The following is a 12,201-nucleotide window of genomic DNA, read 5'->3' on the forward strand; positions in this document are numbered from 1 at the left end:
GGTAATTGCAGAAAATGTGTTTCAGTGGTAGTGATGGGGTTCAGCACTGGCTAATGGGTAATAGTTCAGTTTGGTTCTTGAGCCACTGGAGGAAGGGAGGAAGGGGAGTAGGTGTCACTCACTGGATGGGGCTTGTGTGGCAGACTTGTGGAGCAGCAGGTACTTCAGAGAGTTCCTGAATGGAAGTCGGTGACCAGGCAACTGTAGACACCCCCCACACCTCATACATTTCTTAAAAGGGAGGGGTGTGTGCTCTTCCAGGGTATCCTGGTAGCAGGTTGATTGCCTGGCTTTTATTTTAATTTCCATAATTGGTAGCTTCAGAAATGGCTTTAGAGGGCAATTTGCTTTAAATGTGGCCAGCTATTCCGAAATGCCCCGCTTATTTTAGGAACCCTACCCTTTTCCTCCGGAGTTCTTTCTCAGGAGTTCTTTTGGACGGGACCAGGAGGTAGGGTCCTTCCTGAATGGACTCCTGCAGAGGTCACATTTTGTGTTCGGGGTCGTCCCCAGCGTTTGTGAGTAGCATATGCATGCGGTTGTGCAGACGGCACTCGCAGGCTTGTAAATTTTCACCCTGGGAAATTAGCAACAAAGCCCGATCTGTCTCGTGGCTGCTTTGCACTTTCCGAGGGCGGCTGTACTTGACTGAGCTGCAGAACAGGCACTCGAGAGCAGAGCGAGCGAGGGAGCCAGCGAGAGAGGGAGGGAGAGAAGGAAAGGAGAGAAGAGGGGAGGGGTGGGGGCGAGAGGTAAATAGTCTTAAATCGGAAGGGAGCTGCTTCTCTGTGGTCTTGACAAGCGCTGCCTGGGCTCCGCCGGCTCAGTAATAACTGAGTGACCTTTTCTTTGGCTGTATTATGTCTGGCTGGGAAGGGATTGCATTTTGCTGCTGAGAGCCGGGGCTTCTTCAGCTCGGCTCCTCGCACGCTGCTGGGGTAAGTTGTCTTGAGCCCGGACAGAGAGAGACAGCCTTGGACTGCAGTTGCCTAAAAGGAGAACACCTGTGGCTCAGATGCGGTCAACACCATTACTTGGCGGATCCTTGAGGACCTCATTATTTTAAACTTAAAAAATAGAGATTCCCTCCCCCCTCTTTTTTTTTTTCAAACAATGCTTCTTTTTGACCTTTCCCAAGGAGAAGCGCTACAAAGCAGCCACTGTGCTTACTGAACGGCCTCCCCCTGTATCGCTTAATTGAGAAGGTAAGTGCAGCAACTGTGTACACACGCGTCGGCTTATTTGTGGTGTGTGTGTCTGCGGGTGCGCGCGTGCGTGTGCGGATGTGGGTATTTTTTTTTTTTTCTTTCCCAGCCTCTCCTAATGAGGCATAAACTGGAGCTGCAACCCAGCTCCGCACTGCAACTTTCGCTCGGGCTGCAGCTCTACTGAGACGATTTTGTTTAAATCATGTGAGGCTTCATTATTTTTATGATGAGACATGAAATAGATGCAGGCGGAAGATGTTGATGGAAGGAGGGAGAGCGCGGCTGCGGCGCGGAACGTCTCAAGTACGACTCGAGTGGATAATAGTCAAAGTTCACCATGAACTGCAGCATTTCCACACCCCTGGCTCCCTGGGAGAGAGGGACGGGGAGAGTTTGCAATTGGAAAATGTTTGCTCGCAGCTCTTAGGAAGGGGCTTCAATCCTAGGTGTGTACTGGGACCCCTTCTTCTACTTGCTGAAATTTATATGAACCACCCCCCACAAAAAGAAAAAAAAAGAGTTGAAATTACAACCTCTTCGTTGTTGTTGACACTTCTGCTTCTCCCCATACAGCCATAATAACAAAATATTGTTCCTTGGGGATGAAAAAGTGACTATGTTGTAGGGGGCGGGGAGAGGGGGATTAGGCGAGAAGTGGCCAGAGGGGAGAGGTTCCATGGAAAGAGGTGCTTATGTCCTAATAGGTGGAGATTCAAACTGATGCAGCACATTTTTTTACAGGGGCTACTCAGATTGCTGTTATGAAATACAAGTCAGATTTATGATCTTTTTCATATTGAACATGATATGCTATGCTAACGCTGCATGTGACAGTTTAATCAAATCCATTTGTTACCAGGAAGCTAAAAAGGGCCGCTGGGATTTTAGGATTATGGGCAGAGTTAGGGAAGCATGTGGCTTTGTCATTCGCCATCATTTTGCACACAGCCACACTACGAGGGGCTCCGTGTGTGCACCGTGTCTTGTCTGGCCGCCCTCATCCCTTCCCCCACCCCTGCCTCCACTCCGACCCGCTCCCAAAGTGGCTTCACAATAGTGAGTCCTGGTCGGTGCAGGCTGCGCACCAGGTCCACACTTGAGCCAAATCAAGGAGAATCCCTTCTACTTCTACCTTTGGGCTTGGTGCTCAATGCGAAACTGCTGCAACTCAGGCACGCCTAACTCAATTCATGCAGAAAAAGGAGAAAAGTTTTGGTAAGGTTACGATCTATCATAGATGCACTTTGCCGGCGCTCTGCACTCTTGGCTGCTCAAAAGCCTTCCTGCTCTTCCGCTGCTTTTGTGCCTTTCTGAAAGATCCGAAATATTATTGTTGTAACTGCTTTGAGAGACTGCTGCTTAAACCAATTAATCTTGCTAGGTGCAACAAATACTGCTACATTCTTTGCAAACCATCCCTGTGTGGCTGCAAAGACACAACCACAAAAGGCTGGAGCATAAACTCCGTGAGGGATTCTTTGTTAGAGTGTATGTATGTTTCTTATTTTTTTTTTTTATTTTGCATGTGAGCTGCATCAAAATTGAACTCAGTCTTGCAAATCTCTTGTTGGCCTTTGCCAAGCACTAGCACTTTGCTGCCATGGTAACTGTAATTAAACTGATAAGAGTGGAAAAATGTCAGTATCTCTGAGCCTTGCAGCTGCATTGGAGAAAAAGGGAATCAAATTGGTTCCCAGCTCCATTGCTCAAAAAGGGGAGGGGGGGTAGAAGGATAGGGAGGGGGGTTGGGAGTTGAAGGGGCAGAACAGAGTTAAGCAGCTCCTGTGCCAGAGATCTGGGGACATCTATTTGCATTGTTGTCCCTTAGGGGGCTGCAGCCTGTAGGGATGCTCTGGGCCAGTGAACAGAGAGAAACAAGCTTTTAGGCCCAATCCAGTTTTCCAATCAGGGGTGGGGGGGTGGGGGAGAGGATGAAGATGGGCAGGAAGAGAGAAAATCTTTTGTTTGGTACCTCTTGGCAATCGAATGGCCATGTTGGCCAAATTCTTTTAATCTGTGCCACTGCTCCCAGCTGCAGAACCTGCATTCCCATTTTAGCATCTTTAGGAGGCACCTCATCTCTTCCAACCCCCTTTATATGTCCCCTCTTCCTGTGTCTTTTCCAAAATTGTCCTCTGTGAATCCTCCGACAGGGACAAAATGTTTTCCATTCACTCTATGCAGTTAGTCCAAAAATATAAAAGACTGTGTCTAAGTACTGCAAATCTTTTATTATTATTATTATTATTATTATTTTAAACCCCTGTGTGTTGTGGAGTTGTGGTTACTTTGTTGTGTTAACTACTGAAGCTGAGACTGTGCGGATGAATGGCACAGAACAAGGGAACATAATGGAGGCAATCAACCGTTAGGCCGCCTCACAATGCAATCCAGGCAATTAAAAGCTCACCAGAGTTTAAATGAAATGGTTCTACTTATTTCTGCACACCACACTGCACAGGCTATTATTTATGTCTTTTTTTAATTATGATTTCCCTTAAACTGTCAAATAACTCAGAATGGCAGGGTCTCAGAGGCAATAAGAATTTCCCTCAGAACAATTTACATGCCAATCTAAAACTAGTTATGAGTCCTGATGTGCTATGAGCAACTTGTGAAATGTTTCTCAGCTGCGAACACAGAACTCTACCCAGACGTTTTCTTCTGGATGATGAGGAGAGGCCACTGACTGCTTTATGCTTTTTAGGTACATGGCAATGTGGTGACTACAAAATAGTTCCTTTTCTACAATTGTTAACTTGCATGGAATCGAAAAGATTCTGTTTTCTAGAGAAATGTGATAATGTCCCCTAAAAGAAGATAGGGGATGGAGTGCAAATTATCAAACTTCCTTTATGCCCAAGGCCAGATAGAATGTAAGAGTTTCAAATATTAATTGGCCTCTGAGTGCTAAATTAAAATGTCAACACAACAAAAACATTTTGTAAAGACAAGCAGGGTAGTGTTGCTTGTGCCAAATGTTGATACCCCCTGTCTTAGTTGCAAAGCATTTTGAATAAAGATAACTGACCATCTACACTTGATGATAATAACACAGCTATGGGAAATAACATAGCTTAGCTACCATAGGAAATATTTTTTTTTCCTTTTAGCCTTGTTATTTAAAAAATAATAGCCTTCTAAGTTAGATAATTAGAATGACTCCTCTGAATATATTTCTGGATTTTTTAGTAACAAAATCCAAAATGTCATTTGGTAAATCAAAATTTCCCCCTCCCCTTAGGTATGTGGCTAAAAGGCACTTGCACTGTAATTAATGGGATTCATTCCTTGTGGAACCTTGCTAGAAGAGGATAACTAGTTCTGATCAAAGAAACTTCATTTATTAGAAGTTCTAGAGAGTGAGATTTAGCAGAGCTATCAAGGGTTATGATTAATCTACACTTGGGCCCTAGCTCCTTCAAAGAAAAAGAACAGAAAGCAGGCTATAGGGATACCACCTGCTCTTCTGTACAAATCCAGCTGCTAGTCTGCAGCTTGGACAACCCCAGCTATGCATATCATGCAGAAAGAGCAGCCATCCTGCTTTCTTTCTTGCCATCCCCTACTCTACCACTCCACCAGACAAGTTATTTTCTAAACAAAGTTCAATATCTTAATGTTATTATGGGCACTTTATTATTTATACCTAGAAAAGTTACTCAGCTATGGAGATACCTTGATGTCTTTTTACCGATGTATTTTTTTTTTTTAATTTTAAGTAAGGCTAAGGGGATAACAGTAGTGATGCCTTCATTGGAAGGTATTGGAGAAAATGAGGGTTTTGCTAATTTGTAGAAGAGAAATGCAAAGAAAATGCAGAAAATAATAGGTTGTCATTTCTTTCCTTGAAACTTTTTAAAATGCATGTATATTTAGTGCTTTGTATTCTTCTACATCCAAGTTTGAAACTTTATGCCTAGGAGAGATAGCAAAGTAGAGCAGAGGTATCTCTGAATTGTAAGAAGGCCCCTTGTCCCCAAATCCACATTTTAACTCTTATTCTACTTTGAAGGAGTCTCTTAACATCACTGAGTCTCTGCATGACAATTTGTAAAATGAGGGAATTTGAATTGATGATGTCTGCAGTATTTTATCATGCTTAAAATGAGTTATGTGATAAAGATGAAGCTTTGAATACTTGTGCCAGCTTTTTTAAGGCTGAGTGTTCAACACCTAGGAAATAAGAAGAAACTCAAAGGTGAATATTCATTCACTGAAAAGATTTCAGCCAAGTTGTAAAACATACAGAACCCAGCTAGATTTCTTATTTATGATGGAGATACAGCTTTAAAAATATATAAGTGTCCCTATATCTACATAGTATGTGTAGATCTTCTATGTATATTTATGTATGAGTGTATAAATTTATATATATTTCGACTTTTCCTTCCATTGTTTCTGCTTTCACCTATAAAAATAAATAAGTGCATGCTTAGTAATAAATTAAATGACCCTATACTTAAGTTTTATATAAAAGCGAATAGTATATACTTGAGTAACATGCCCTTAATATAGGCACTGACCGATGATTGTGAGCATAAATATATTTTGTGATTTTTAACATAATGAATACTTTGAAATATCAAGGACACAGAAGGAAGTATGTGGATGCAAAAAAAAAAAAAAAGCAATAAAGGTTTGGTGAGCTTTTCGGGTGGCTGTGCTATGTACTTTTAACTCTAAACATCTGTACTGCTAAGTAAGCTTCATATAATCCCACACAGGGTGTACTTTTCTTCCACCACCAACCATATATTAAGTGAAATTTTTAACCATTAAGCAAAATTCATTTTTGACTCCTGTAGACTGTATATGGATTCGTTTGTTAAATAGCTTTCTTTTCAGATTGTTAGCCATTTACTCACATTTTCCTCCTAGAGGAATGGCTCTATGTGAAGAATGATTTAGTGTTATTTAACTTCACATATATAATGTCAACTTCCCATGTACAACATGAATTCATTATTATTACCACTTTATATGTATGACTTCATCAATCTTTTAATAAGGATTTTTATAAAGTTTGAGACATATTACTTCCAAAATTTAGTTAGATTTCAGTACATCCCTAAAAGAGAAAATCGAACGCTTCTAGGAAAAAGGCAGTATTAAATATTTAACTTGTTTGAGGTCTTTTGACATCTTTGTTATTCTGTCTTGTAGTCTCAGCTCTCTTTTCTTTTTGTTTTGTCTTCCTTTAGGTATACAAATGCTCTCAGTTCAGCCAGACACCAAGCCGAAAGGTTGTGCTGGCTGCAACCGAAAGATCAAGGACCGGTATCTTCTAAAGGCACTGGACAAATACTGGCATGAGGACTGCCTGAAGTGTGCCTGCTGCGACTGTCGATTGGGAGAGGTGGGCTCCACCCTGTACACTAAAGCTAATCTTATCCTTTGTCGCAGAGACTACCTGAGGTAGGAATTGTCCTTGCACCCTAGTGATGACTGGATGCCTTTTAAAATACAAACGTTAAGTGTAGTTTTTTTGTTTGTTTGTTTCATTTCCTTACTACCAGTTCATGTTCCTGGAATATGTTGACCTGTCAGCCTTCAATAATGTTGCCCAGTGTGTGTTACACAAATCACTGCTTAAGGAACTTCCTGCAAAATGCATCTACAGTGTTCCAATTTGGCTTACTCATTTTGGGGAATAAGTTATTTCACTATTTATTTTGAAACTGCCAGTTAATGTCAAGGATGTATGTTGTAGAAACTCGTATGCAAATTTTATTTATTAGAGCATAAGGAAGCAAGGTAGGTTGTAAGAAATGGGTGAGCTCAACATTTTAACTTTGTTTTTTGGAAAGTTCAACTTGAGTTGGACTGGCTCTGCTTTTTGTTTCACATTTGTCAGAGGAAGTCAGTGATTTTTATTGGTGTATTTATTGTATGGTTTGAAAACTTCCCCTAAGTGTGAATACATCCCCCCCGCCCCACCAGGACATTCAAAATGGTCATCAAAAAGATGTCACTGAGCATTGAACAGCCTCAGACTTGCCAGTGTCTTTATGGAGAATACAAAATAAAGACCATCATTATGGGGAAATGATAGGTACACTCCAAACTGTGCATATCTGGGAAATTTGAAGACAAAGCAGGTGCTCCTGCCTAGAAGGGCCGGAGGAGTCGGCTGAACTTGTTTCCCAGGGTTTAGTACTCAACACAGAAATTCCACTGAAGAAACATTATTTTGCTTTTCAGGGAACTTTGTGACTTGATTCAGCTGCAAATTACTTATATTAATAAAGTAGGATCTATCAAATTAGAGAAATGATATATGGCATCATTTGGGTTTTCACATTTGATACGATTAATCATTTTTCTAGTCTGACATTAAGCTATTTATTTTGAATTTTTTCTCTTATGACACAAAATTTATCAATCAGCAGCAACTCCTTAACCATCTTGGTCATTCTGGGAGGTATTTTCTAGGGAATCAGATCCTTCTTAGTCTATAATTCAGTTATTTAAAGTCAGATTCAATCTCTCTATATAAAAATACATCTTTTGATTAATGGTAGTTACAAGAGGGTGAATCCAGTGCTGTTTATCAGATTCTATTCTTCCCCTCTCTCAGCACTACCTCACCTGACAGCCTTCTGACTAATTATGGCCACTTGTTCCTACTCCCCTGTGTTCCAAGTGCACAAAATCTTGCAAGGTGCCAACAATGGGAAGTGACTCCCCCCAGCCAGGATTTCCCTCATTATGGTGGCACAACTAATCAGTTAACTTATAACGTGAATTCTTTTAGAACTCTCCAGTCTTTGAACTTTCTCTTTGAAATAAAAATTTCTCCTCTCCTCATTGCGAATTAGAGCCTCGTTTCAACACAAAGCATTTGTATTTGCTTTTCATGATTTAACACTGCTTTCCAGTTTTGCTTTATCTGTACTAACCAACAGTCACAGCTTTTTGACTCCTTTTGACTTTTACATTTGCTTACAATTTCAGTATCTCAAGTGGATTTATGTTGCGATTCCAAACAAGGAGTTTATACAGTTTACATAAGATTAAACTGTTTTAATACTTTTTAAAAAGTCAAAAATTGAGGAAATCTTAAAGAAAGTTGCTTGAAATATCTGAATTTTTTTTAAAAAGCAATAACTTGCCAGTAAAATATTTGCATTATGAGTGAAACAACTTGTATGGTTGTTGATATAATAGCAGGCAGAGAAAGTAACCTTAGATTTGTTTTGCTTTATTCTTCCTTATGGCAGTAAAAATTAGGATGTTAAGCTGGTCTTTGATGACTTAAGTGTTTTGTTGAAGGGAATTTATGCAAATACTATTCATATCAGAAATCCTTATCTATCTCTGAAAGAATGTATGGTGATTTTTATGGTATAACTTTTGGTTAATTTCTGATATGCTTCAACTTTTTTTATATTTATTTTTAGTTGTACTTGGACACAATACCTTTATTTTGTTTATTTATTTTTATGTGGTGCTGAGGATCAAACCCAGGGCCTCCCATGTGCTAGGCAAGTTCTCTACCGCTGAGCCATGACCCCAACCCCTAATGGGCTCCAACTTTTAATGCTATTAACTTATAAACATTTTATCCTCTGTCAAATACAAACTCTCATTCTGATGGCCAATATTTTCATTTCTCAGAGTACAATTTCCTTTTAAATTGGTCATTACCACGTTAATGACATGTTGTTATGTTAAGTTGTTAACATTTCAAACTAAGTTGCTAACAGCAAGCTTTCTCTTAGTTAAACGGAAGGTTTGCTATATACAATGTGATTTCTTTGGCAACTTCATCAACACTTACAGATCGTAGAAGTGAGCTTGAGAATTGGTGTGTGTATAAAGCCCTGTGTGATATGTTACAGATTATGCCACAGATGTGGTATTTAGCTTTGTGAGGAAAGCATGTATGCTGTTGAAGTTATATAGATGTTCAGCACATATGCCTCTGATTGACAAATGAAAATTGTCTGATTATATGTGTTAAATCAACAAACACATCAAATTTATGGGCAAATCAATTTCTTTGATAATGTATAGTCATTCAAAAATGTTTCTGGTGAGATGAATAATTTTAAACAATATATGAAATTAGGGATGTTATAGGGACTGTAGTCACTGTTAACTATCAAACTTATTTGTTTTAGAAAATACTAATAAAGCAACGTGTAATCAGAATTTTAAGACTTTGTGACAATGAATAGTTTATTTAATTTTATAAAATCCGTGATATGATCAGTGAATGAATAGGTAGTATTCTGTTTCTATTTTTCTGAACTGCAAAAATAATTTCTCTTGTTTCCCTCTGTGTTCATCTTACTTTCTTTTTGTATTTTGCACACACAATGTTTAACCATTTCTATTAAAAGTTGCCTTGTTTTGCTTTGGTTTTGGCCTAAGGATATTTCTTTGAGGCACCAAACAGGTCAAGAAGAACTTGCAGAAATGTGTTTCTCAGTCTGCATTACTAGGCACTTAAGTAAGAATATGGAAAATGATAAATAAAAATTACCTGATAATTGGCATTTTTGTAGGCTAGATAATTTTTTATATCTAGAGAAGAGTAAATAATTTTTCCCAGTGGCATTTAACTCTTAATTAATTTAAAAAAATTTAATTTTGAGCAATGAATCTTGAAGACCTGTGTTTTATTTTGCATATAGTGGCAATAATGACAGGTTTAGAAAAGCTCTTGTATAATAATTTGAGATATTAAATAATGAAAAAATATAAGAATTTAAAAATAAGATATTATCTTAAGCATTCTAGAAACCATTGTTGTGGTAAATTTGATTATTTCAACTTGTTTTCCTTTGTGGAATAATTAGCTACAATTGGAAAAGAAAGAAAAATATTCTATAGTTTATGCACAATGTGACTTGTTCAATTTCCATAACTTGTCTTATATACCATATTTAAGACAAAATTTACTCATTTGCAGGACTGTTTTCCTTCTTTTAAAACTCATCAGATAGAGAAAGAGAAGAATCAAGAACTTCCTCTATTAATATGCTTTCTGAATGAAACTATGAAGTCAATCTGCCAGATAACATTTTATATGTCAAGACTCAGAAACATATCTGTTATAAATGTGTCCCCCACATTTATATCTATTTTATTTTTAAAGGTGACTTTATGACAAATTAAATCAAAGCATCTTAGTAACTTTAATTGGAGCCTAAAACTGATAGTATATAAAGTAGATGAACATATTAAGTAAAATTAGCAAAATTTAGTAATTATGTTTGAGACTCCAGTCACTGCTAACTATTTTGTTTTAGAGAATATGAATAAATAGTCGGGAGTTTTAGAATTAAGACTTTGTGGCAAGCATTAACCAGATGGAATTAGGAGAAATACCCAGATACCTTATTTTTCAATCTGGAGGCAATAAAGGATATCAGAACTTCCCACTCAAGGTTTAGGACAATTTTTGCTCATTTTTTTGTTTAAGCCTGCAACTTTTTGTGGTATATTTTAAGCATTAAGTTGATAGAGGCTGTATCTTGTATCCCTATGAATGATATCTTGCCAGAGAGTTTATTCAAAGCTGTTTGCTCTGGTATATGCCATGAAAGCTGCTTATAGCTATTCCTATATGAGAAGCTGTAAAATGTCTTATATAAAATTTAATGCAATTTGCTATTTTTATATGTGAGCATGATTTGTTTAAAATGAAACTACTGGGAAAGAGTGATGCTTCATGTTCCACCATAGTTGCCAATTAACTAAAATGATTTGAAGCTTGCTCTGCTGAGAACAAATTTTATATGCTTTAATATAATAATATAACAACTCTAAAAGAGAAAATTAAAATAAAATTGCTACATAGAGCATAAATCTAGCTATAACTTTATTTTACACTGATCAAACCTGGTGCTTCTCAATTTTTATGTAAGGTTAAATTTATATTAGTGCATATTTATACCCTTAAATGTAAATATGAATATGTTGTTAATGTTGTTTCTTCTGGAAATTCACAGCACCATTGCTTCTTTAATATTGAATGAAGTATTCATCCATTTTTCCTTTAACGTCATCTTTCTGATATTAGGTATTTAGAAACATTTTCTCTGAAAAGTAGGCCATTATTGTTTTATTGTTTGAGATCCTAAAAACTTTTATGTAGAATGAAATTCCTTATAAATAAACTTTTTCTCTATATGCTTCATTTGAGCTTTTTCAATATTTTATTGTAGTCATAATTTTTATCACATTTAAATGTCTCAGTTGATCTTAGTATTATGAAGTATTTTGACTTATCAGTGTGTTGGATGCTATGATCTGTTAAAAAATACTCTTGTTATAGTTTTGTAAAAATTTGTAATTTTAAGTCCATTTTTCCCTTTATAAAGAAAAGCATTATTGAATTCTATTTCACATATTTCAGACTGTGCTATTTGTGGAGCGGTACAAATCAGGAGTGATGATTTTGTTTTGTGGTAATACTTTATAGGAGTGCTACTCATTCTGGGAAAAAACTATTGGGTTCACATCAGACTTCCTGAATGACAAGTACCCTACAATACTTTCTGTTAATAATATTTAATTTATACATAGAATTTTTTCACTTGCAAATTTATCTATATTTATAATATGCATCCGTTTTAAGTGAATAGGATTTATATATTCAGGATAATTATTTTAGTGTTGTGACTTTTTCTTTTTGGTTTGTTTTATAGAATGGAGATATTTTCATGGAAAATACAACCCTCCAAGAGTATTAAAATACTTTCCACTCTTTCTGTCTCTATAGGTTTATTAAAAATCTTTTTATAACACATGGAGTACTTTAGTCAGGATAGTTTTTACATATGAGATGGGTAAGTTAGGCGTACCTGACTTAGCAAAAATATATTCTGTTTCTACAAGTATGTTTAGGATTAAATGCATCTGGAAGAACGACATTTGAAAATTGCTAAAAGTGCTTATTTTGCACTTTATAAATACATAGGATTCTGGGAAAGAATCTCTATTTTTGGTTGGCCTTAGAATATATCACAGTAAGCCAGAA

The 12,201-nt window shown here is 37.2% G+C and overlaps 1 protein-coding gene across 9 annotated transcripts in view; it reads left to right on the forward strand.

The window, feature by feature from the left end:
- Lmo3 (LIM domain only 3) overlaps nucleotides 1–12,201 on the forward strand; it is a 58,111-nt gene that overhangs the window by 2,577 nt on the left and 43,333 nt on the right. For 2 of the 9 annotated variants that reach the window (XM_040280951.2, XM_040280949.2), the window contains exon 2: nucleotides 6,413–6,626. In XM_040280951.2, the coding sequence (XP_040136885.1) occupies nucleotides 6,421–6,626 (206 nt within the window). In that variant the 5' untranslated portion in view covers nucleotides 6,413–6,420. Of the gene's footprint in view, nucleotides 1–276; nucleotides 452–487; nucleotides 519–604; nucleotides 939–1,138; nucleotides 1,206–1,403; nucleotides 1,655–2,168; nucleotides 2,424–6,412; nucleotides 6,627–12,201 lie in introns of those variants that run through there. The other 7 variants (XM_040280948.2, XM_040280947.2, XM_040280946.2 and 4 more) reach the window with 7 other exon arrangements.

Source organism: Ictidomys tridecemlineatus, chromosome 6, assembly GCF_052094955.1.
Source record: "Ictidomys tridecemlineatus isolate mIctTri1 chromosome 6, mIctTri1.hap1, whole genome shotgun sequence".
Classification (NCBI taxonomy): domain Eukaryota; kingdom Metazoa; phylum Chordata; class Mammalia; order Rodentia; family Sciuridae; genus Ictidomys; species Ictidomys tridecemlineatus.